This window comes from Aedes albopictus, chromosome 2 (genome assembly GCF_035046485.1).
Source record: "Aedes albopictus strain Foshan chromosome 2, AalbF5, whole genome shotgun sequence".
Taxonomy (NCBI): Eukaryota; Metazoa; Arthropoda; class Insecta; order Diptera; family Culicidae; genus Aedes; species Aedes albopictus.
Window position 1 is genome coordinate 348500758 of NC_085137.1, and position 26756 is coordinate 348527513.

General features: G+C 39.2%; 1 protein-coding gene across 1 annotated transcript; it reads right to left on the reverse strand.

Annotated features, from left to right (window-relative positions):
* On the reverse strand, positions 1 to 26537 carry LOC109430832 (nucleoporin Nup188). The gene is made up of 7 exons (XM_029866161.2): positions 26426 to 26537; positions 26115 to 26340; positions 24610 to 26056; positions 21918 to 24358; positions 5020 to 5307; positions 4580 to 4954; positions 1 to 1004 (listed from the first exon to the last, which is right to left on the reverse strand). Exons 1-7 carry the CDS (start codon positions 26449 to 26451, stop codon positions 75 to 77), a joined length of 5733 nt encoding a protein of 1910 aa, XP_029722021.2. The 5' UTR covers positions 26452 to 26537; the 3' UTR covers positions 1 to 74.
* Positions 26538 to 26756: the final 219 nt, after the last annotated feature.

Sequence of the window (26756 nt, forward strand, 5' to 3'; positions counted from 1 at the left end):
TTCAGGCAAAATTGAAAAATTTAATCAACGTTTTCGCGGAAATCTTACACATTGTCATATTTACGATCTTTACACTAATTTTCACTCTGAGCTATCATGGAAAACAAATTCGACAACAGGTGTAGGTAATCCTCCTCGACTATCCTCACGTACGACAATCCAGTGTACTTACAATCTTCCGGTTCATAGAAGATGGGTTCGTCTTCAGGACCCGCGTAGGCAAAGGTTTTACTGTTTTCCAAACCCTCGTCGAACATCACCCGTTTAACCGAGCCCGCATTGGGCGGTTTTAAAATGCCTCGCGGTGCCGCAGCTGCAGGAGTAGATGACGATGGTTTATGCACGGTTGGGTCCATCCGCGAGGAGTGAGCAATTGGACTCAACGGTGATGACGCCGCCTGCTGTAGATGCTGCTTCAGAACCACGTTCACTCGCATCGACTGGCTGCGGTCGGGTTTCTTCGGTACCACAGCAGGCGGAGTGGTTTTAGCGGCGTGAGTGTCATCGCCTGCTTCGTTTTCATCATCGTTGTAGATCGGCACAGATCCATACTTTTTACGTGTAAGGATTTCCTTCGAATCCTTCAGGATTCGTTTCTTGACGAAATCATGGAAAATGAGCAACTCTGTGCTGAGTTCGCGTTTGATGAGTTGCTTTTCTCGCTGTGATAGATTGGTATCCTTCAGGGCAAGCAAACTTTGCGATGCGAGCAATGTGAGGACAAATTCTAAGCCGCTGATGCAAAGCTTGGAATCCAAATGCGTTAGCAGCTCGTTGGACAGGGCGATGGCATTCGTTGAAGTGAAACTCGAAACGGATGTCATCGAAAGCGACTTGGAGAATGGGGTACGAGGGCTTTGTCGCGTAGTGCCGTTACCGCCGGCAAGGGCCGATCTGTTGAGTCGAGCTAACGCTGCATTGGATAATGTGGCCGTGCCATCGACGTTGTCAGCTTCGCCAGCTGGCAGTTGGTTAAGCGGATTTTCTTGGAACGTGTAGTGTTGCTGAAAGGAAGCAATATATAAACTTGTTAATTCCTTCTTTACATCATGAACGCTTTCGAACTGTGGAAAAATTGGATTCGAAATTAGTTAAACATGTATAAACTGTGTGGGAATAGTAGTTTACGCAACATGGTGCAGAATGAAGATTTTTACAGCACGAGTCGTACATTTATCCAACGAGGCTTGCCGAGTTGGATAATTACGACGAGTGCTGTAAAAATCGAGTTCTGCACCGAGTTGCGTACGTTTTTTGCAATTTCATAAATTACCGCTTGGGGATAGTTTTCAACAAAACTTTTCCATCAAACTGCTCACTGATGTCTATAGCCTTGTTTAAGAATATCTGATCATAGCAGGTTATACTGTGTAGTTGTCACAATTTTTCAAAACTGCGTCCATAAAGCATCAAGAAGTTGATCAAAACTGAAAACAGTGCTGTAATGGTTCATTACGCAACGCAAATCAGTGCTGTAATGAACCATTACAGCACTGTTTATTTAGTGTGGGAAAGTAGGCCTTTTCCTGCCAGATTTGCGTGATGTAAAACAGCCTATTACGATGAGAAATTGCAAAAAATAATAAAGAGGAATTCCACGGAGTCATGTCAGTCGATCCTGAGCGACCATTTCAAAAATATCTGAAACTTTGCACAGTTTTTCAATTTCATCTAAATCGCCATTTTTCGATATTAAACTTTCATATTCACTCACGACTAACTTTTCAAAAGGGTGTATGCGAAAATAGTTCAAAAATATTCTAAAAGCTGTACAGCAAAAACGGATTGTTCGATTGTTATGAATTTTTCAGCAAAGTTAGATAACTAAATGATGATTCCTTAGAAAATATACACTGTAAAAAATTTCTTTTTTTACTTTAAAAAAATATGATCTTTGTCACAAAAACTCAAATATCTCAAAACCCTATCTTTTTACCAACGTCAATTTTTTAGGGGAAATGGCCCATTATATCAGCTATCTACCATCAAATTTTGGTGATGGTAAACTGATAAACAAAAAAGTTATGACATTTCAAACATTTCACAATTTTTACATTTAGTAACAAAAAAAAAAAATTTTTCTGTGTAAATTATTTCGAGAATTATATTTTGATGCTGATTTTATTGTAAAGGCTACCGCCTGAATTAAACAAGTTGTTTTCATGATATTTTTGTTTGATTATTCATAATTACTTTAGTATCTATTTGAAACTTAGACGCGATCCAGTGTTGTGATCAAAAACATTGAGAGTGTCATACTTTTTATTGTACGTGACTGGTGAAAAAATCCCTTGATAGTGTTGAAAAGCTGTTGATTATAAGAAAAATGGAATTAAACTTATTTTTAAGAGAAAAGCTGTATAATAAAAGTTTTATATACGCGTATACGTCTAGATTATCTGCAAAAAAAATTACCTCTTAAAGAACAGACTTTATGATCGGAAGAATGTGAGTAACTTCAACAACAACAAATGCATGAGAGGTACATACCATAGACAAACAGACGAAACGCCTAGAACAATTTTCGTGAAAATCCATCGCCCAGTTCACACTAACACCACCTGGTGGAAATGTTTCACGAAACACTGCGTTGTGCAATATCGTCATCAGAAGGCGCTAGTGTGAAACGTCAAACGCACGATGGGCGCTCTTCTGGTTATGAAAGCCACAACCAAGATTCAAAATGATCGTTAAAGGCGTGGTCAATGAAAATTTCGTCAGTGTTACGTTTGTGTGTCTGTATACATACCATGACAATGCTCACGAAAAAACAAAGAAATACTTCGCTATGGATATTAAAAATTTATTAGTAATTTTTTTCTTCAGCCAAGCAAACAACACCAAACTAGTCAATTAAAACTAATAAGTGATTTTGTTTATTATAATCTAATGAACAACATCAACAGTCGCTTTCTCAAAGGTCTTCAACTCAACGCTGTCTTGTAGACCGTTTGATGAAAAAAATGTTCAAAAGAGTTACGAAATCTCACCGAGAGCACCATAGATAAACTGAAAGAGACTGGTTATGCCCAAATGCCCACATTGAATACAAATTTACTTGCACGTCCTGCCGTCTAGACTTTGACAAACGAGCCATCTGTATATCATCGGTAAAGCAGGGCGCAGGAAGTTCTAAAACGACAACAACTGAGAAATTGCCAGAAGTGCTAAGTGCAGAGAGTCATGCCACCGCACCATCAGCGACATCTGTTTAAACAATTTAATCACGCCCCTTTTCAAAAATGTTTTGGAATATTCTTCAACATCTATACCCATTTCAATATTTTTAACGTTGCAAAACACGCTTTCAACATTCATCTTGAAGAAGAGGGAAAACACTTGTCCTCAAATGTAACAGCAAATTAATGAATAAGGTACACCGGGGCAAGTTGAAACGGGTGGGGCAAGATGAAACAGCGGGTTAACATGATGTTTTCTAATGATAATAAATAGTTTGATCGCCGTAACGCATAGTTTTTGATTTAAACAATCTTTTAACGAAGGATAAATTACCAAATTGTATTGAAATCTGTTTCAAAACTTCGTGTTTCATCTTGCCCCACCCACCCATTTCAACTTGCCCCGGTGTACCTTAAACGACTAATGCGCGGAGGGCGTGATAAAATCGGAACATTACTGTACATATAACATACATAATACATAATAAAAACAGCTTGTTTTACTCACGCACGGCCATTAACAATAAAATCAGCATCAAACTGCGATTTCCGGCCGAAATAATTTACACTAAAAAAAAATATTACTAAATGTGATAATTGTGAAATGTTTTAATTGTCATAACTTTTTTGTTTATTAGTTCATCATCACCAAATTTTTATGGTAGATTGTTAATACAATGGACCGTTTTCCCTAAAAAATTACGTTGGTAAAAAGATAGGGTTTTGAGATATTTGAGTTTTTGTGACAAAAATGATATTTTTTAAGATTAAAAAAGATTTTTTTTCACAGTGTATATTTTCTTAGGAATCACCATTTAGTTATCTAACTTTGCTTAACAATAAAATCAGTATCAAACTGCGATTTCTGACCGAAATAATTTACACAGAAAAAATATTTACCAAATGTGAAAATTGTGAAATGTTTGAAATGTTATAACTTTTTTGTTTATTAGTTTACCATCACCAAATTTTTATGGTAGATTGCTAATATAATGGACCGACTTCGCTAAAAAAATTACGTTGGTAAAAAGATAGGGTTTTGAGATATTTGAGTTTTTGTGACAAAAATGATATTTTTAATGTTAAAAAAGATTTTTTTTCACAGTGTATATTTTCTTAGGAATCACCATTTAGTTATCTAACTTTGCTGAAAAATTCATAGCAATCGAACGAACCATTTTGGCTGTGCAGATTTTTGAATATTTTTGAACCATTTTCACATACACCCTTTTGAAAAGTTAGTCGTGATTCAAAATTAAAATTTGATATCGAAAAATGGCGATTTAGATGGAACTGAAAAACTGTGCAAAGTTTCAGTTCAATAGAAAATCATGAATTAAAAAATTTGCTTAATTTTGATGCTGTTGCTTGGAATCGCTCTAAAATAAAATTTGACTTACCACATTCAGTACTTTGGTGAATATGCAAACGGCTCTCAACACGGTTCCAAAGCTGAGCTGCGAGTAGTTATCCGAATTCATTTTCGGAACTCCAAACTGAATTTCGATCAACGGATACCATTGGCCCGGGAAGAAATCCACATCACAAAGCAGTTTCATCAAATTTGGACTGAATCTCAAGAGGCACTTGGCACACAAAGTGACAATCTCAATCACATTGTTCATGGCTGCGACAAGTTCATCGGAGGTATCGACGGCATTGGGGTCGTCCTGTTCGTTGCACAACTCTGCCGATGGCCCTTCAGCCAATCGTTTGAGAATTTTCGGACGATACAGCAAAGCAACACTGTGGTCCATAAGCACCTGAACACATCGCTGTGGAAATTTAGATAAGTTACACCTAGTTTTATTATAACAAACTTTATTTTTGCTCGACATACCATCAAATTGATCAAACTTTGACCGTGTTCCAATCTCCATTCTTTTTCGTAGTTGACCAATTCTACCAGCAGTTCCAGTGTACCTTTGATGAGGGCTACCGCTTTCGTTTCCATGGATTGCTTGGCCAATAGCAAAGAGTCGATGAGGAATTCTTCGTGTATTCCAGCGAAGAACAAAGCATCCTTTAGGAAGCGATACTTGTGCTGCGCCAGCAGTACCCGCACCAATTCAATGCCGCGGGTGTAAATTGGCCACCAGTCTTGGGATTTCCATTTGTTATCGGCTCCCTGAAATGATGAATGTAAATAGATCATAGAAATAATATTCACTACACAGACTATACAAGAATATCCCCAAAAATTGAGTAAACACCTTCCAAGATTTCTTAGAGTTACCAGAGTTTCTTCCTGGATTTCCGCAGAAGTTTTCATAAGATATCTATTGGAGGACCTCCCGATATTTCTTCTAGAGGTTTTCCGATATGCCTTCAGAGTTCCTCGTTTGATCCCTCCTGAAGATCCATCCAGAATTATTCAAAGTTCCTTCACGAAGTTCACTTAGTGGTTTTACGGGTTACTGTTCCAACAGTTTGTCTAGGGATGTTCACAGAAAGTTTTCTGATGTTTCTTGGATTTTGGATTTCCTCACGGAATTTCGTTCGTAGTTGCTCCCAGGATTCCATGACGTTTTCAAAGTTCCTCCTCTAATGTCCTTAATATTTCCTCTCGGGATTATTCTTAAAACTTTTTTGCTGAGATGTCGCATTTTTTCTCAGTGTTTTTTAAGTTAGTGATCAGATTTCTTCAATAATACTTTACGGAGTTTCGTACATTTCTCCGGGATTTTTTATAAGGAATTTCGTAAGTTATCCCCCCCCTCTGGGAGTAAATATTTCAAAAATCTTTAAAGAAGGCGTATCCAGAATTTTGGGACATTTTACGTTAAAGATTTCAGGAAGACTTCTGGGAATAATGCAGAGAAAATCTCCTGTGGATCACTGTAAGAAATCCGGTACAACTACGAGCAACAACCTGGCTCTGACAGAGATCACGGGAAGAATTCAATGTGAAATACCAGAAATAGATCCTGTAGTAATCCCAGAAGGCACTCCGGAAAAAAAAATATTATGGGAAATTCCAGGGTAAATTCAGATAAACTCTGAGAGGCATCCCAGGATCAACATCGGAAGGAATCTTGTTAGTAAAGTTACCGAAAAGAAATAACGAAAGAAATTTTAGATAAAACTTCAAAATAAACGTCGCAAGAACCTTCAAGAAAATCCCAGCTGGAACTCCTCTTGCAGAAAGCTCCCAGACAAACTTTGGAAGAAATCCCGGGAGAAACTCCTGCAGAAATTTAATGAAAAACTCATCAAGAAATACTTGCAGAAACTCTAGTGGAAATCCCAGGAATAACTCCTGTAGCAACTCTGAGAGAAATTCTGGAAAGATCTCCTAGGGAAGTCACAAGAGGAACACCGGAAGGAATCCCGAGAAAAATCTAAGGAGAAATTCAGCGACAACTTCTACGATTTATCCCGATAGAAATTCGTATAGGAGTAACTATCGCTGAGACCGGCTCACTACATATTTAAACATTGTCTTCAAAAATGTTTTTAGTGACGATTTTCTGATACATAGTCCTTGCCAAAAAAGTAAGAAAAATGCATTTGGTTACTCAAATTGATGGACCCCCGTTAGTTAGAGCCATAACCATTTTAGCAGACCCCTCGATTTTAGCCATCATATGGCCAAAACAGAAAGCTCATTTAAACAGTAAACAGTAAATAATTCGAAAGTTTCTCCAAAAACACCTCAAAACGAAATGTTGTTGAAAAGAGGAAAGATAGAGCTACTATTTACAGTTATAAAAAGTTGGGTTGGCCATATTGATTTTAGACGCCATCTTGGATTTTTTTCATAGCGCTGTTTGCAGTTCAGAAGGAATTTCTCGGCCTATCTTGATGCATGGGAAATTCCTTGCCTGAATCGCCCAAGAAACCGTTTTTTCTTCCATCGCAGTACGCAGTTGCGAAGAAATGACAATTCAAATGGCCGTCACCGTAGAAAGTTTCTGCCAGGAATCGCTCAAGAAGTTTCTTGAGCGATTCCTTCTGAACTCGAAACTGCGCTTATGGGTTTTCAGTTGGAGCTGCGTGACAGCTTGTTTGTCAAGGCTGAACCCGTTATTCAAATTTCATCTCTACAAAAACCAATGTTTAGACGGAATAGGCTATGTTGCCCAATTTAACACTAGTTTTTACATTGTGCCTTAGTAGTTTTAATCAAAATTTTGCATTTTCCCTCCCATAGATGTATTAGTCATGTCCGCCCTCAGTCATGTGAAGTCCATGAAGCTATCAGAATAAATCTTAACCCGCGGAACCTGAAGCCCCAGGAATGTTTAGGTTTAAACATAACACAAAATGCTGTCTATGTTGACAACTGTGTCTATACTATCTCCAAGAAATATTACGGTCAAATACCAATGGATTACCCGCTTTGATGAAAATTGCAACAGATGGCGCTAGTGGGCAGGAGTTTTTTGCCTTTTAAATATATGAAGAAAGTTACAAAAAATGCTTTTTTGGCTCAATAAACGTTTTATCAGAAAAAATATTTGGTACAGGTTGTAGGTAATAATAAAAGCCAGCACCGTTACCAAATATTTTTTGACAAAATTTCGAAATATTTGAAATATTTGAAAAAATGTTCAAATCTCCATATATTTTTTCGGCCGAAAACTTCTGCCTCGATATTGGTTGCTCTTCCTTTCCCTATACATGACATCAAATATACATGGAGTCATATTTACTTTCCCATCTGTCAAACGAACAGAAAACAAAGAAGAAGCAATGTTTGGAATCAGCCGATCAACAGTCGGCAACTTGGAACGAAAAGATTGAGAAGCTTGAGAAGTGAGAAAAATATAAATAGTGCGATCAGGAACGTCGGGTAACAATCTTCGTCGTCCGCAGGGAAATGGATCTTGCTGGAGCTCCAATCTCTATCAGGTTTGTATTTAACTTGGATAAGCTTTATTTTAGGATGAAGTGAATATAGGTTGGCCAATGTTTTTGTCTTATTTTTTTTGTAGAACAGCGAGATGGATATGCAATCTGGTCGAGCCAGGGTTTCTCCTTTGGCTGCTAGTGGAGATTCTCAGGTGGAGATATGGAGATCAAACGTTTGTAGGAAACCACCCGCCTGATGAAGAACCTGACGTCGATTGTTAATAAAATCCTGACGGATCGATTGACCCAGGCTGGCTTTTACGTTGGAGTTCATTGCCGTTACCCACACACGGTTAGACGAGATGGAACAAACTTCCGAAGGTGTGCAAATGAAGATTGCCCAGTGATGCGCAGCTTTGTGCTAATTCTAGAAAGCAGTCTGTGCTCAAATACAGCAAGGCAAGGTAGGAATACGTAAGGGAAAGGGGGTGGGAGGATCGTTTAAGATGGGTCAACTGATATCGTGGATTAGGATATAATTACTCTACCCGATCAAATTATCCTACATATTCTATTTATTTTCTCGATTTTTAAATACACTTATCATCTACGATATATGAGGATTGAAGATCAGGTAGAAATTTGATACTTCTCCAGTGGTGCATTTGAACTAAACGCGAGACAAAAATGAACTAAACGCATGTTCCAACTGGAACTTGACCTGTCTCTCTCCAACTTAGTATTCTTTGAGCATTTCCCGCCATCTTCCGATTGGCGATCCAAAGCCTTATCCACAAAGCTAACTGGAAACCCGACACCGCTCAAACGCCAAATGCGCTGTAGGTAACCTGGCCAGCATAAATTCACGTACAAGTCCATTATACATTGTGGGGTTAGGGTGGGGCCGAGTCGTAGCGTCCGGAACCATAATGTCATAATTTTTATGACGCGTTCTTATGCGAGATTACGCCCAAAGGTTTGGATATGTCATAAAATGTGCTTTTTTTCACTTTGTGACGCGTCTACGTGCTAGAACGTTATTCCACGAACAAATGCTACGTAAAAACTGGAATATTATGGCCTCGAACATTAAGATATTGCGCCGGAATCCAGATTTTCCACGAAGAACTCACGATGGCCGGACCAGTTCATTCTCTCAAAAGAAGCTGTGTATATGAATGAGTTTTAAATTGCTAAAATAGGCGAAAAATAGCGGAAATATGATCATTTAAATTCAGCTTCGCGGGTACCAGTACCAGGATACCTTGCATTCTACGGATTTCACCGGTTTTTTCGCTAGGTATTCGTTCAAGATGCGTTTAATTTGAAGCTCGCTCGCATTCCAAATTAAAAACTGAACTTAAATGCGAATATTGATTCCTTTCAAATGCAACACAGTTTTCCCCTAGCCAAGTTCGCAGGGGTTGACGGTATTAAAGTGAAGAAGTTGCATTTTGATTATTGTAATGTAGTGTTCTTTAGTGAAACATATCACCCTTTTAACACTTTAATGCGCCTCCAACGGTTCATCACGAACCGGCTGCAGCAGATGGAGTATGGCTGATCATATGTATCAGACATGCTCGATAAACACGGAGGAACCGCCGGGGCTCAGTAGAGAATAGAGTTAATAAACTATAAAGGACGAATGTCGCTGCTGTTCCCTTTGTTCTCGCTCGCAAACATGTCGGGTATCTATCTGTCAAACTGCATACTTTTTCGCTTTGACACTTATAGCCCGGCCTATCTCCGCCAGCAAGAGATGTTTCGGCAGCGACGCCAGCGACATTCTTCCTCTATAGTTTATTACCTCTATTCAGTAGAGTCTATTCCCAAGCAATAGTTCCAAGTCGGTTGGATTTGAGAAGGTTTTGATGATCGTTTCAAATCCTAATAAAAGTATTATAGGCTTTGTGACAGGTTTTGGAACCTTTTACAGCCAGCTGACTTCAACATGTTGTTTGGGCTCTGTTTCCCATGTTTCTCGGTTGATTTTGATCAGTAATTTATTAATGTCATAGTCGCTTTTTCGAATTTTTAAAATGTTAGTTGGTCATATTTTCTTTAAATAAAGCAATTAAAACCGACCAAAGAATCAATAGTGGGAAGGAGATTTGCAGCACTTAATTGTGCTGATAGATTCGAAGCTAACGTGCGAACACTTAAACCAAGACACCAACAGAAGTTCAGTTACATGTTTCTGTGGGTTTTGGACCGATGACAATTTAAGGACACAAGAGGTGAACACAGAGAAGTAGAATACGATTAGCGAAATCAAGGAAACAATTTGACACAGGATCGACTATATTTTAACATACAGGGTTCGATTGATTCGATGAAAAAAAAAACAAGCATACGACAACTGATTTAACGAGAAGTAAAACATATTGAACCATACCACAAAATCAAACAAGAAGACAATAACACTACATAGGCAAATCTTAACTGACTGACCAATTGAAAACTTTCCAATCTTCTACCGTAGCTTTCTGAGTCAGTTGCAACAGTGTCTTAAGGACAAACGTATTGAAATCCCGCTTCAACATTGCATCAAAACTTCAGATGCACAAATCTCAAGAAGCAAGCTTCAAACAACAATGTATTTTATTATTCTGTTCTTGCTAACTTGTAATAAGCTTAAAATGAGAAGCTCAGGTGCGCTGGTTTTGTTTACGAAGAGTTTTGTGCCCTCAAAATTGTGAGTAGGTGCCAAAGTCGGCCATTGTGGCGGCCATTTTGGGATTATAAGAAGTCTGTCCTTAATGGATATCATTTTCCGCGTACGGCTGGCAAACTGCTTCTGAAAGATTACGTACTCTTTCCTATCTTCGGGTCTAGTGTAGAGGTTTCAACTCTATTCAGAGTGCAGCTAGAAACCTAGCAAAAAAAAATGCAACACAGTTTTCCGGTATTCTTTCAGACGATCCTTAGTCATTCCCTCAAGAATACTTTCAGGGATTTCTTCTGGAGCTCCTTCAGAGTTTTTTTTTTTCAATGATTCCTATTATAGCTTCCACAGGAATTCATCCAGGAGTTGCTTAAGATAATCCATCACATCAGGGATTCTTCCAGGACATCCTTACAAATAACTTTTTGGAATCTTTCAAAGAGTTGGAATCAGAAATCGCTTAAGGTGTTTCTTCAAGAGTACCTTTAAACATTTCTCTAGGAGTTGTTTCAGGGATTGCTCCAGGAACTCCCTTTGAAATTGTTTGAGAGGGTTCTTCCAGAAGTTTTTTAGGCATCCTTTCTGCAGTTACTCCTTCCAGGAATTTCTGCAGGGTTTTCTCCAGGAATTCCTCTAGAGATTTCCCTATGAATTCACTCTGAAATTTTTCTGCAAAACTTCCATCAGGGATTCCTCCAGGTCTTGTTCCAGAGAATCTTTCTTGGATTCTTTCAGGAGTATTTTCCAGGACTCCTTTTGAAGTTAATATCAAGTGATTCCTTTAGAAGTTGCTTTCCAAAGGCTCCCCCAGGGATTGCTTCTAGGAGTTTTCTCCAGGAAGCATTCTTCAGGAGTTTTATCAGGGATTTCTTCACAATTTAGGGATTGCTGCTAGAGTTCGCAAGGATTCTTTCAAGAGCTCTTTCAGGGTTTCCTTCTGGAGTTCTTTCAAGGATTCCTTTTGGAGTTTCTTCAAGGATTTCTTAGGAGTTCTTTCAAGGATTCTTTCAGGGACTCCTACAGGGATTCCTTCAGGTGTTCCTCCAGCGATTTCTTCTGGTGTTCCTTCAGGAATTCCTACTGGAGTTTCTACAGTTATTCCTCCAGGAGTTGGTTAAGATAATCCTTCATGGATTTCTTAACTCTAGTAGGATGTTGGGGCCAATATGACCCAGAAAAGATCACTGAACGCACACTACGCTATCGTAGTAAGCCTAGCTTGACATCTTAGGAGGGTTTAGGAGTTTATTCAGAGATTCCCTCAAAAGTTCATTAAGGAATTCCTTCAGAAATTGCTTCGGGGATTCCTTTAGGAGTATCTTCAGGGAATTCTATCAGGGATTCTTTCTGAATTTCCAACAGGGCTTCCTTGCAGAGATCTTTCAGTAATCCTTCAAGGAGTTTCTTCAGGGATTTCTTCCAAGAATTCATTCAGGCATTTTTCAGGGGTTGCTTGGGTTTTCTTCACGAGTTTTATAAGAAATTCGTCCAAAAGTTTCATAAACAACCTTTTATGGATTTATTAATGTAAAGTTTACTTCAGGAATTATTTTTCTTGCAGGATTTCCTACAGGAATTCTTTTAGCGATTGTCCTAGGAATTGCTTCAAGGGTTCCTCGAGGAGATCATTCAGGAGTTCCACCAGGGATTCTTGCATGACTTTCTTGACTTTCTCCAGGAGTTCCATTATGGATTTTTTCACGAATTTCATCAATGGTCTTTCCAGAAGTTCCCTCCAACATTCCTCCAGAAGCTCATGAAGAGATTTCCTCAAGAGTTCTTGCAGGGGTTCCTTCAGGAGTTGCTTCAGAGAACCTTTCAGGGATTCTTTCAGAAGTTCATTCAGGGATTCCTTCTGGGATTATACAGGGGATAGACAAAATGGTCGGGACAGGCAAAATTTTCCCTTTTTAAAAATGTTAAACTAGCTGTAACTTTTCGAAAAGTGCATCAAAAATTCTCAAATTTTTACTGGAAGTTCATCAACTAGTTGTGTATCAGTGGTCTAAATTTGGGAAAGATCGGGCCATTTTCCACGAAGTTATGCAGATTCTTGAAGAAGGTAAAATTATCCGATAGCCTACTATATCTCCGGATTCAAAAAAACGAAAGCAATGAAATTTTGATCATTTATGACTTATATAATGAGCTATGAAAAACCGTTGACTAAACTTGAAATTCTTAACACGGAAGAAAATTATAACGATTAGATTATTTTTCTAATCAAACACCAAATTATCCAAAACTTCAACATCGTTTCAAAATTCAAGATGCAAATTATAGTTCATTTAATTTCCCTTTAATTGACTTATAAATAAATGTGTTTTGAAAGAAAGTAACAACATAGCCGCCAACAAATTGAAAAAAGTAATGGCATACATATTAAAAATAGACCAATTTGCTAAAATACCGTGAAAAAAATAAATTCGCTATACACAGTTAGAAAATATCACCGACTTCGGTAATGTTTTACCGAAATCTCAACCGTTAAGTTTCTTTAACAGGAAAAAATCGGTAAAGGTAACAACTTTTACCGAAGTTCGTTAGAGTTTGACAGATAAACGATAACATTTTACCGAAATTTGTTAATTTTTTACAGAATTTCGTTAAAAATCCATTACCGAACGCTCAGCGGTTGAGATTTCGGTAAAAATTACCGAACGCGATTAGCTGTGTAACTTTTTCTCTTGTTGAAAATTTTAAGTTAAGTCAAATGTTTTCCAGAGCGAATTATATAAGTCATGGATGGTCAAAATTTCATTGCAATCGGTTCATTAATCCGGAGATATAATAGCTCAAAGCTGGCTATCGGATAATTTTACCTTTTTCAAGAATCTTTATAACTTCGTGGAAAATGGCCCGATCTTCCCCAAATTTGGACCACTGATGCACAACTAGTTGATGAACTTACAGTAAAAATTTAAGAATATTCGATGCACTTTTCGAAAAGTTACAGCTAGTTGAACATTTTTTCAAAAGTGAACATTTTTGCCTGTCCCGATCATTTTGTCTATCCCCTGTACACAGTTAGAAAATATCACCGACTTCGGTAATGTTTTACCGAAATCTCAACCGTTAAGTTTCTTTAACAGGAAAAAATCGGTAAAGGTAACAACTTTTACCGAAGTTCGTTAGAGTTTGACAGATAAACGATAACATTTTACCGAAATTTGTTAATTTTTTACAGAATTTCGTTAAAAATCCATTACCGAACGCTCAGCGGTTGAGATTTCGGTAAAAATTACCGAACGCGATTAGCTGTGTACTTCAAGACCTCCTTCAGGAATTCTTTCAGGACTTCCTTGAGGAGTTCCTTCAGAAGTTGTTTCTGGGGTTCCATCAGGAATTCCTTCAAGAATTCTTTCTCGGTTCTTCTGGAATTCATTCATGGATGTCTTCAGGGATTCCTGCAGGAATTAATCCTAAAATTCTTTCAGGAACTTCTGTAGGGATCCTTCCAGAGCTCTTTCAAGATTCCTTCAAGGGTTTCTTTTAAGTTGTTCTGTCAGGGTTTCCAGCAGGAATTCATTAAGGGATTTTCCTGAAAATTTATTCAGTGGTTCGCCTAGTAGCACACATGTTCTAGAAATGCATACACGGAACTACAAAACAACCCAAATTTAAGTTGTTTTGACGCAATCCCAGTCTTCCGTGAAATTATTAAAATTTGCGTCAAACAGCGATAGTGGTGAGTAAGTAGTTCTCGTTTGATCGCTGCAAAAAATTTTACCTTGTGATAAGTTATTTTCACCCAGAGGAGACCTGATTTGACGCGAATTTGGGTTAAGTCAAGATAACCCAAATTTGGCTTCTTTCACGGAGCTGTTTGGATGTGTCGGTTCTTCTCTCTTTGTTTTTGACAACATTATTGTGGGTAGAGGGAAAAACAAACAATCCAATACTGTATAAAAACTTAAACCTATTTAGTCAAATTTGAGTTTTTTAAACTTATTCGCCGGGTTAAAATATTTTTCTGTGTACGCAAAACTTATATGACTATATAATTTAGTCATAAAAGAGTTGTATCTACTTTTGTAGAACATGTGTGCTACGAGGGTCCTCCAGTGGTTCATCCAGAGCTTTTATCAGTAGGTCCATCATGGATTCCTCTAGGACTTTCTACAGAGAACGCTTCAGAGATTTCTTCCAGTAGTTCCTTCGCGGATTCCTCTAAGAGTTCATTAGGTGTTTTGCAGGGGTACCATTATGAATTTATCCAGAAGTCCCTTAAGAGGTTCGTCCATAAGTTACTTCAGGGATTCCTCCAGGAATCCTCCCGGAGTTCCTTTAGGTTTTTATCCAACAGTTCATTCAGGAATTCCTTCAGGGTTTCATTTGAGGATTCCTCTTGGAGCTCCTTAAGGGATTCCTTCAAGAGATCCTTCATGAATTCTTCCAGGCATTTCTCTCGAGTTCTCTAAGGGATTTATCCAAGAATTCAAGGACTTCGTTCAGGTTTTTATCCAAAAGTAATTCAGCAGATATTTAAAGATTTTATTTCAGTTCCTTCAAGAAGTTTTTTCAAGATTATATTTTATAGAATTCATTCTAGAGTCCATTCAGGGTTTCTATATGAATTCCTCCAGGAGTTCTTTCTGGAGTTTTTAAGAGATTCCTTAACCCATAATTTGATTATTTATTAAAACATTTACCAAATATATAGTTCTACAATAAGTTTGAGCTAACTTTGTTAACGTGGTCAAATTAAGCCATTTTTGAGACTACAAACTGCTCCCAAATCGTTGTTGAAGTTTCGTTTAGTACAACAAAAAAACAGGTTTAGTACCAAAAAAATAGGTGTAGTACATAATCCCAATTTTGCATAAACCAAAAAAGAAGTTCGAAATAAATAGAACAGAAAAAAATAGAAACAGTTGGTGGCAATATAGTAACCACTGCCTTATAAATGGTTAAGACGTTGCATAAGAGATATATTCAAGTATTTCAGAGATTCATCCAAGGTTTTATCTTGTAGTTGCCTCAGGAGTTTTTGCAGAGATTCTTTTCGGAATTCCTCCGAAATTCCAGGAGTTCCTTCAAGGAATCTTTCTGAAGTTTCCTTAAGATTTCTCCAGGCTTCCCTTTCGGCCAAAAATTTCGGAAGGAGTTTCTTTTATATATTCCTTCTCAAATTCCTTTAGAGCTTTCTCCAAGAACTTTCTTCAAGATTTCACTTAGGAGATCCTTCAAGGATTTTTTTTCCAGGGACTCTTCCTGAGATTTTATAGGAGTTCTTTATGGATTTCTACAAGAGTTCTTTCAGATATCCCTCCATGTGCTAACAAAGTAGCCGTAGCAGTCGTAAAACAGGAGTAGAACGATGGGAGCACCGCGATTGCGAAATAAAGAGTACTTGAATCGATCGTTGAATTTGTAAACAACGGGAAGCACAGACTGCGAATCTGTATGATAGTAAAAGATTTCCTAACAATATAAATAAAAACTTTGGATCTCCAGTTAGCCTAGTGTTTAAGGCTATGTCGGCAATCCGGAAACGGCGGGTTTGATTCTCGTTCCAGTCGGAAAATTTTCTCGACTCCCTGGGCATAGTGTAACATTGTAGCCTCACAATATACAAATTCATGCAATGGCAGGCAAAGAAAGCCCTTCAATTAATAACTGTGGAAGTGCTCAAAGAACAGTAAGTTGAAGCGAGGATGGCCAAGTCCCAGCGGGGCGTAGAGCCATGAAGAAAAAGAAGAATAATAATAATTATTATTGGAATATGGAACTATTTTTGGCTAAAATACCGTTACAAAGTTGGGAATCCGCTCCCGTTTTAATTTATATTATTTTTTTTTCTATTTCTTGCAGTTTCTTCTGGAAATCATGGTTCTTCAATTTATTTCTCCGGTACCAATCCCACAAGGCAGACACAATCATAGACATCACCATCTTGGCCTCCATAAGTATTGGACAAGTTTAACAGAATCCTGTTTTATTTACTATTATATTTGTTACTTATTACTTATAATAAAAAAACCAAGGGGGGGGGGTGTCGGTGCTCTCTGAAAATTTCCGAAAATCCAAGGGTAGGTTCACCATATTCTCCAACGTTGAAACATTCGAATAGTTCATAAGTTATTCTTGCATTCAATTTTGAGTTTAAAGCTGCGAGCTGAAGAATTTCATCATACACTTTCTCCCAACATGTTCTAAGTGTGATATAAGGAAAGTAGTGTTTATAAGTGATTCCTGCATTTAATCACAAAGCTGGTTCACCGCGTTCTCCCAAGTTGCGAGATGACGCTTATTATTTTTTCTAAAACTATTTGTTAAATCATATTTTTTCTCCTAAACTTTTGAAATACTTTATAATGAATTTTATGGATGAGTCGGAAACAGTCGAAGCAAGTTCTTCAAAATGCGAGGTGACGCATTGGAAGTTATATCATTCTTTCTCCTAGAACTTTGAAACGCTTTATAAGGCATATTTGTGATTAGTCCGAAATAGTCGAAGCTGGTTCACCAAGTTCTACCAAGATGCGAGGTGACGCATTGAAAGTTATATCATTCTTTCTCCTTAAACATTGATCACTTTATACGACATTTTTGTGATTAGCATGAAATAGTCGAAGCTGGTTCACCAAGTTCTCCGAAGATGCGAGGTGACGCATTGTAAGTTATAGCATATTCTTTCTCCTAAAACATTGAAATACTTTCTGGTTCACCAAGTTCTCCCAAGATGCGAGGTGACACATTGAAAGTTATATTATTATTTGTCCTAAAACATTGAACACTTTATGAGACATTTTTGTGATTAGTCTGAAATAGTCGAAGCTGGTTCATCAAGTTTTCCCAAGTTGCGAGGTGACGCATTGAAAGTTATATTATGCTTTCTCCTAAAACCTTGAAACACTTCATAAGACATTTTTGTGATTAGTCTGAAATAGTCGGATCTGGTTCATCAAGTTCTCCCAATATGCGAGGTGACGCATTGAAAGTTATAACCAATGGTATATATACCATTCTTCCTCCTTGAACTTGAAACACTTTATAAGACATTTTTGTGATTAATCTGAAATAGTCGAAGCTGGTTCACCAAGTTCTTCCAAGATGCGAGGTGACGCATTGTAAGTTATATTATGCTTTCTCCTAAAACCTTGAAACACTTTATAAGACATTTTTGTGATTAGTCTGAAATAGTAGAAGCTGGTTCACCAAGTTCTACCAAGATGCGAGGTGACGCATTGAAAGTTATATTATGCTTTCTCCTAAAACTTTGAAACACTTCATAAGACATTTTTGTGATTAGTCTGAAATAGTCGGATCTGGTTCACCAAGTTCTCCCAATATGCGAGGTGACGCATTGAAAGTTATTCCATTATTTCTCCTAAAACATTGAACACTTTAAAGACAGTTTTGCGATTAGTCTGAAATAGTCGAAGCTGGTTCACCAAGTTCTTCTAAGATGCGAGGTGACGCATTGTAAGTTATATCTTTGTTTCTCCTAAAACCTTGAAACACTTCATAAGACATTTTTGTGATTAGTCTGAAATAGTCGAAGCTGGTTCACCAAGTTCTCCCTAGATGCAAGGTGACGCATTGAAAGTTATACCATTCTTTCTCCTAGAACTTTGAAACACTTTATAAGACATTTTTGTGATTAGTCTGAAATAGTCGAAGCTGGTTCACTAAGTTCCCCCAGGATGCGAGGTGACGCATTGAAAGTTATATCTTTGTTTCTCCTAAAGCATTGACCACTTTATAAGACATTTTTGTGATTAGTCTGAAATAGTCGAATCTGGTTCACCAAGTTCTCCCAAGATGCGAGCTGACGCATTGAATGTTATATATTTTTTCACCTAGGACATTGAAACGCTTTATAAGACTTTTTGCGAATTCTCAAGCATTTTTCTGTTCGAAACCTGATTGCCTTCATAGTGCATCTCCGGAACAAGGTCCCCCGGCGGGATGCAGAAATGTAGCCATGAAAGTTGTGGGAATGTGATATTCTGTGCAGCTGACGCAGTTTAATTGAATTGTACAATGAATTTTATTTGATTGTTTTCATTCAACAACACTGACTTCGAGTAAAGCTGGAGAAAAGGTTTCAACTATCTCTGCTCAATCATTTCCACTACCGATCGGACTACCAGTAGTCGTCGTCAAATGAACCGGATTGTAGATGCCCAAATTTTTAAGCAGGGCTTTGGGTCGTGGATCACGTCCTCGGAGCCGACGTGTACCCTATCATCTGAGCAAACCAAGTTCAGCAGATTAGACTCCTCGTATCTGCCTGCCACAGATCCCTCCGGTGAGCCCTGTCGAGTCAACAATCGGTTCCGGATCTTGGGAAAAGTGCCCTATAAGACACTACGCACTTTTCACTGAATCGGAGGGCGGTGGCTGCTCCTGGTTGAACTTTTCCACTACATATTTCATTGGCCGATTCTTTCACTTCGATTCATCAGGAGGTAGGTAATCGACCTGAAAAACATATTTTTTTTTTCTTTGGGCATAACAACGATGGTGCACAAGACTTACCTTTCATGCTCCAGTGAAAACTCTTCTGATTTTCACTGATTTTCTTCGGGAATCTTCTCGCATCGCATGCTTTTTCGGGAATTTGTTAGACCAACTCTTTTCAAACTCAAAAATATACGTGATTTTTTTTCGATTCGGTTTGTGTATCGTTGTTTTGCTGCGATCACGGCTTCTTTTTTGTGCTCATTCTGCGAATGGAGTGACGTGAGAAAAGTCGGAGTCGTATATCGAGATGAGGAATCCACTCTCGAATGAAGTGACTCGCCGTGTAAATCAAATGGAGAGTCACTTCATTCGAGTCGAGATTTCTCACCTCGATATACGACTCCGACTTTTCTCACGTCACTCCATTCGCAGAATGAGCACATTTGTTGTTGTGGTCCTATCCACACAAAATGAGCTGTCAAAAATTTCGCATCAGCAGCTTTACCGTACTGCACCGATTTTCGGCACAAAATAAATATTTAATCTTTTCAAATGCACATTTTTAACCAAAATAATTACATTTCCTTTGCCTCATAAAAAATGCAATAGAAATTTAAAAGAATGCACTGCAAGGTGTACTAAATTGGTCTTCTTAAGTTCAATCTGGACTAAAAATTAATAAATTATTATCTTCCCAAGTTCGGTGCAATCACTGTAAGCTTGCATACGCTATCGAGTCGCCATCTGTTGGAGTTTGGTGGAACATTGGAATGTTTCCATTAGTTTCCGATAGAGTTAAAGTATACTTGAAGCGCCTCTCGCGGTGGAATATGTCGGAAACCGGTGCAGGTAGTCCATTGAAGACAACAACCGTTACTGCGATAACACCTATGTTGGTAGCCACCTACAGCTCTGGCGCCATTCCCAATGATAGACACTAGTTTTGAACATGTCATGGGCTTCCAATGATACGAGATACGAAAACAGCTTAACTATTAAAACAGGGCCAAACCGTTCATTTGTCCTATCGGTCCTACCTAGATAAACCTAGTCATTTTCTCCCCCGTAACCTAGAAATGTCAGTATAGTTATACACAAGTTACGTCCTTCAGCTTAGAAACAATCAGTTTTTGTCCAAAATGTCACGTCGAACGCATTGACGTCAATAAAGTGTTAAAGTATGGTCCACTGCACGAACTTGGGCCGGCCCGCCCACTCCCAAAGATAATTTGGCGTTTGAGCGGTGTCGTCACCGTTCAAAAGTCAAACCATGTGTGAGAGCTAGCAGGCCAGTATAAATTCGTGCAGTAATCCATTGTTCGCACATTAGCTTCGAATCTATATTACTGGATATCATTGTAATATTTAAAAGAAGAAAATCTGTTTTGATAAAATTACTAATTTAAATATATTTAATTATTGTATATTCCTCAAATTATAGTAAATTTAGTAGTTATTCAAAATCAACCAAAAAATGTGGGAAAGAAAGCCCAAACAGCATTTTCAAGTCTACTGGCAATAAAAAGGTTTGAAATCCTGTCACAAAACCAATAATATTTCTACTAGGATTTGCAATGATCATCAAAACCTTCTCAAATCCAACCGACTTGGAACTATTGCTTGGGTATAGAATCTATTGAGCCCTGGCGGTCCCTCTGTGTTTATCGAGCATGTCTGATGAATATGCCAAAACATATGATCAGCCAAACTCCATCTGCAGCAGCCGGTTCGTGATGAACCGTTGGAGGCGCATTAAAGTGTTAAAAAGGTGATATGATTCACTAAAGAATACTACATTACAATAACCTTCACTTTAATACCGTCAAACCCTGCGAACTTGGCCAGGGCTTTTAGACGCCATCTTGGATTTTAATACCAATTTTTTTTTCACTATGTTGGCAAACACCAATCTTTAAATTTTTGCATCAATTGAAAGTTTAGAGATTTATACACAACATATAAAAAAAATATAGATGTCTTTTTTTCCAATCAAAAGTTGTCTGCCGTTTTGTAAATCATGCCACTTTTGCGCACTGAGGACTTTTAGAAAATCGCCACTAAAAACATTTTTGAAGACAAGGTTTAAATATGTAGTGGGCCGGTCTCACCGAGAGTTACTCATAGAGAATTCTGGATGAATTTTATTAGAAAATTAATTGACAAACTCCAGGAGAAATAGGTCGCAGTTCAGAGAAAAAAATGCTGGAGGGAATCCGGCAGTATTTATACCTTTCCGGGAAAAATACAGAAAGAAATACCAAGAAAAATGGCGTGAAAAATACCGAAGGAGTTTTGTGAGAAATCCGGAGAAGCATTCCAGTTCCAGGAGGTATTTCTAATAAAGTTCACCACGCCCACGTAGAATTTGCAGAACTTTATTGGAATCGTCAGCTTGTTGGAAAAATCTACTAGGTCTAGGAGTCCTTCAAATTCTTAATTGATTTAAGTTACTTTGCCAATAATCAGTCAGAGGAATTTGAACCTTTTTTACGTAAAACCCTGCAGCATTACCGGAAAAGTATTTGTTTTGTCAGTTTAATCTTACTAAAAACATGTAGTTAAAGCTCATGTTTGAAGAAAAGAAGAAAAAACTACATACTCGAAAACTTATTTATACATACAACAATTCAATAATCTCTATAGACTCTTCTTTTGAGTAGATTGGCAAGTCGGAGTAAAATTTCCCCGAGTGCTAAAATATTCCCTGAGTATTCCAGGTTCTCCCAGCTGAATATAATATTCCATGGGGATTCCCGGTTTTTCAAGTTGTAGACACCCTGTTTAAAACAAGTAGGTACTTACCTTCTATTTGACAAAAAAACTGTCTACAAGTACCGAAATCTATAACTACGTAACATACTCACATTAGCCAGTGTATATGGTCGTTGTAGCAGCTCCTTCGGTGGCAGCAATTTCAACCAAAGATAGTCTCCGATTTCACAGTGCAGCATCTCGGCCGAGCAGCCACTCTTGGCCAACACAACCAGCAGCTCCAGCACTTCTTCGGTGATCTTCCGCTTGGAGTGAAGCTGTAGCATGACATTTGTTACGCTGAGCAATCGCAGGAACACTTTGTTCCTGATGAACCAACATTGCCAACGGGCCGAGGAACTTCCGTTTTCTTCGTAGATGAGAATAAGCTTTTTGAGCAGATTAAGGGCAAGAAGGAGAGGTATGTGTCCACGTGGGGAAATTGTTGTAGGAGGTGTCTTTATCTCAGCCTTTGTTGTCGTTTCAAGATCGTAAACTTCCTGGCAAACAACTTCAACGGCCGAACGGGTTACACTCGAGATGATTGAGGTGTTTTCAATTAGCTGATCAGCTTGTAGTTCTACCGCTTTGATGGCAATCGCCAGAACTGACTCTTTTGCCCGCGCGTGTAGTTCATTGTAGTTGATTGCAAGAGCGTTCAGCAGATTTTGAATCTTTTGCAGAACTTCAGTGTCCTGTTCAGTGTTATCGGTATACTTATGCTCGTAGTCGGAGAGAATTATTAGATATAGTTCTGCAAGAATGACGAACGGGCGCAGATCTTCCGCATATTCGGCCCGCTCAAGCAAAACATTGAGGCACTGATCGGCCAGGAAGCGTTTACTGCGATCGGGAATAGCAATTCCGGTGTCCTTTTTCCTCAGCAAAAGCACGACCAAATCTTTAAAGGACTGCAATCGACTGAGCCACTCGGGAGTCTCATCCGTTACTGGCGATGCAAAAGAAGAACTGTCGTCGCATATCTCTCCGCTTGATTTCGGTAGGTCAAACACGGCTCGTACCCAGCGGGAAAACACATTGTAGTCGAGGAACTTTTCGTAGACTTTCTTCAGATTCTCGTCAACTTTGCGCGGGCTATCGATTTTGAACAGCTCAATTCCAAGTATGTTGAACAGCTGGCAATAGGCTTTGACATTTTCGCTGATGTTTCCAAACAGAGGATTACACAAACTTGGCCAGAAGGTTTTCTTCTCCAGAAGTTCTTTGCATAGCACCTGCATGTTGTTCTTCCAAAGAGCGTGGAACAATGACATGATCCGCGACAAAAGCGGGCTGGCCAATTTCTTCGGGTCGCTGGAAATCGCTTCCAGATATTCTTCCATGTACGTTGGTATGCCATCGCTGATGTTCTTTTTCTTTCCGGGTTTTACACCCAGGAACAACCTTTGCTCAACATTATCGTAGTGGACTTTGAAGAAAGCTTCGGTCAACCCTGGCTGTTTATGGATGCAAGCTTCGACGAACTCCAGTACCGCTATCTTCAGGTTGTCACTTTCAAGGTCGTCCCTTAGACGTTGAAGGAATATCAGCCGGATTTGATCCGGTTCGATATCCAAACAAGCGAGCAAAGACATTTTGAACTCGAGAGAAAAGCGTCTCAGCAGCCTGCATGATAGAATTGGCAATCGTCTATTGAATATGTTGTTCATATAACCCGTGACAACCGGGATGATACGTAGAGTGTCTCGTTGCTTCGGTTGAGTATAAATAGCCGATTCCAAAGGTGACAACATTTTTTCATCTTCAATAACTGTCCGCTTGAGACGCAGAATCTGCATCAATATTGTCATCGATAACTGCACCAGCTGATTCATGCTTTGCTCCTGCGCCATCATCCAGCTGGTTTCGTTCTCCATCACCGACTGCAGGTATCCATTGCCGACTCCGACGAACTTCAACAGGGTCAATCCATTGTCTAGGTCCAACAGACTGTAGACGCAAACGTTCTGAAGAACTGTTCTGGAATAGTCGTTCTTCAACACTTCCGGGCTTAGCTGCAGAATTTCAAACAAATACTGCAAGATGAACACATACACCTTTTGTCGTTCCGCTTCGTTCTCGAACCTCCACGTGTGGGCATGAGGAAAAACTTCCCGCAAGAGGAAAATCAATCCGGGCAACTCAACGCCGAAAATGTTGCTCTTTCCCAGCTTGGTGTACGTTTTCAGAAAGTTTAGATAAGCCATCAGTATTCGATACTTTCCCGCGTTTTTCTCGCAATTCACCAGATAAAATCCGATCAAGCTGGACTCAAAACTGGTCCCGGCGGCGTAATCCTTGAAGTCCAAGTTCGCATTATTCACTGTTGGGAGGATATTCAAGTTGATGACACGGGCGTAGATTTCCGGCTCAAATAGCGGCACAAGGGCAGCGCAAACATTAATGCACTCCGCCAGCAGTTCTACGGGCGGATTTTGAACAACTTTGAACTTCAGCAAGATATCGAACACCATTTCGGTGGGATGCACCATTTCCGGGCTGATTTCATGCGGCTGGTTTATACGTTTGACCGCAACGGCCAAGTATCGTATTCCTGAAAAAAAAACAATATGTTTAAACGATGTTGTTAGTTCATGTGAAATGGGGAGTGCATTTCTTCTTCTTCCTTTTGATACATTTTAAATCCATTTGAAAAACTTGGAGTTATTCAGCCACCGTTTGGCTATGCCTTGATGACTTATATGATTAAATCCTAATCCTAACTACCTAGTTTAAAATGAATTCCAAAGTGATGCAAGAAAACCTCGAATAATACATCAAAATTAACACATAAAATTCACTCACCCGCCGTTATCCGTTGAATCCTTTCATCGTTGAGCTGCGTATACGCCAGTGCATCCGACAGCAGCTCGTTTATCTCGTGGTGCAATGCGTCATAGAAGTTAAATTTAGTCCTGAAGTGCACCATCGTGTGCGATCGCTTATCGAGCACAACCACGCTAGTGCCCCGGGGTACCTTGAAGCCAATTCTTCGAAATGGAACATAATCGTGGGCCAGGACGAATTCGTCCTCACTTGTGGCCGAAGGACGCAGCTCGTAGTTGTCTGGGTTGTACACTTCGCTGTACACGGGGAGACTTTCCAGCAGCCCGTGGATATACTTGTACGAGTTGGGACCTGCCGAAGTTAGAGCGTGAGCGATTGTAGCTAAGGGTCTAAAATCCATTGGGAATTTTTCCAGCGATGTATCGAACAGCGAACGAATGGGATTTGATTCGTTCTTGCAAAAGTCGGCTGCAATGGACGGGCTGCTGATCAATTCACTGAGCAGATCGATGACTTTGGCATGTTCAGCTACTGATCCGTCGGAGTCGAACAACTGACATAGGAATGCCAGTTGGTTATAGATCGCTTTACGTGTGATGCGGCAAACAAAACTGTGATCTTTGAAGGTTCGATGCGTCACCAATGCATGCAAATATTCGAACACGCCCAACTGAATTGCTCTGGACCCGAACTGACGGTATCGACTGGATAGATCATCGTCTTCCAAGTGGCCGGGGATCCTGAAATTGAACAGCATCCACATCAGCAGTAGAGGTCCATGCTCCGGGAACTGATGCAATGTGATTAGTTCACTGTCTAGCGCTTCGATGACGCCCTCGGCCCAATCGGCTTTATCCGGCCTCTCGGTTAGGTCTAGAGCTTCACACACAATCGCTATTTCACTGAAAGTGATTCTCTTCACTAGATCGCCATGATTCTCGTTAGCGGTGTCCAAATATTGCTGCTGCCGTCCAAACGCATGTCCTTTGAACAGCTTGAACAGTCGACAAAATTCGTTCACGCTTATTCCATCGTTGTGAATGATCATCAGAATGATGTGCAAGATTTCATTCATTTCACGTAGCTTCCGCTCTGACCAGGATATCATTTTTGCTTGGTTGTTGAACATATCCCCAGGAATCAACTTGCCAGGCATCGATTCATTTATCAAGCGCTCCAGCTGATTGATGTACGATGTCCGCAGATTGGCCATGCCAATCTTATCGATGATGCATTTATATTCCTTTGAGTACGGATGATTCCCTGAGTTATAGAACTCCAGAAGATTTTTGACGACCTTCAATAGGACCATCCTTTCCAAGCTGTAATATGACCAGATGTCGCTCAGCAAGGTCAGCATCGAACTTTCGGTTGACAAATAATCCGCCAAGGCATTGGCGGGACCCCGATATTCGTTAACAAGGTAGAAGCAAAGGATGTTCCACGACTGCAAGGCATCAATGTCCTACAACAAAATATCCGATATTACCCTTTCCTCTTTTAAAATCTCACCCATCCTTTACCAAATACTGATACAACTTGGTGGCGAAACCCAGCAGTTTCTGCTGGTTACGCTCCTTCATGGCTTTCTTCAGCTGTTCCTCCGAGACCTTGTCGCTTGCAGCTTTTTTATACATCGTAATCCCATCGGTGATCTGTTTCGAAACGTCCATGAGTCGGTCCCGAACGACGGCATTTGGCGTTTCGTAGTGAATTCCGGATACGAGTTGCCACAGCTTTTTCCATTGTCTGTAGGAGAATCCCAATCAACAAGAGGTTATGCTATTGTAAACAGAGGCACTACGTGCCGGGAAAACATTGCGCTCATACTCACATAACGTCTCCGTTCGCTTCACCCATTTTTTATTGTTTCGCAGTGTAATCTAGTGATCGATAATCCACATTGATTTAGTGGTGAACTTAAGTAAATTGTTTAATTACATTTACAGTCAAATGATTCACAGAAACAGCACAAAAATTTCAAACGTTCAATAAAAGTGCGGAAAGTTTGCCATTGATGACATTTCGTTGTGCAGTGTTGCCAGCATTGTTTTTATTGTTTATTTTTAAAATTTTAGTACAAACAGATTGTGCCAGCTTGGTATAGAATGCATTCGATATAAAACGGCGCAGTATCATAACGTCCGAAGCCATAATGTCCCCCC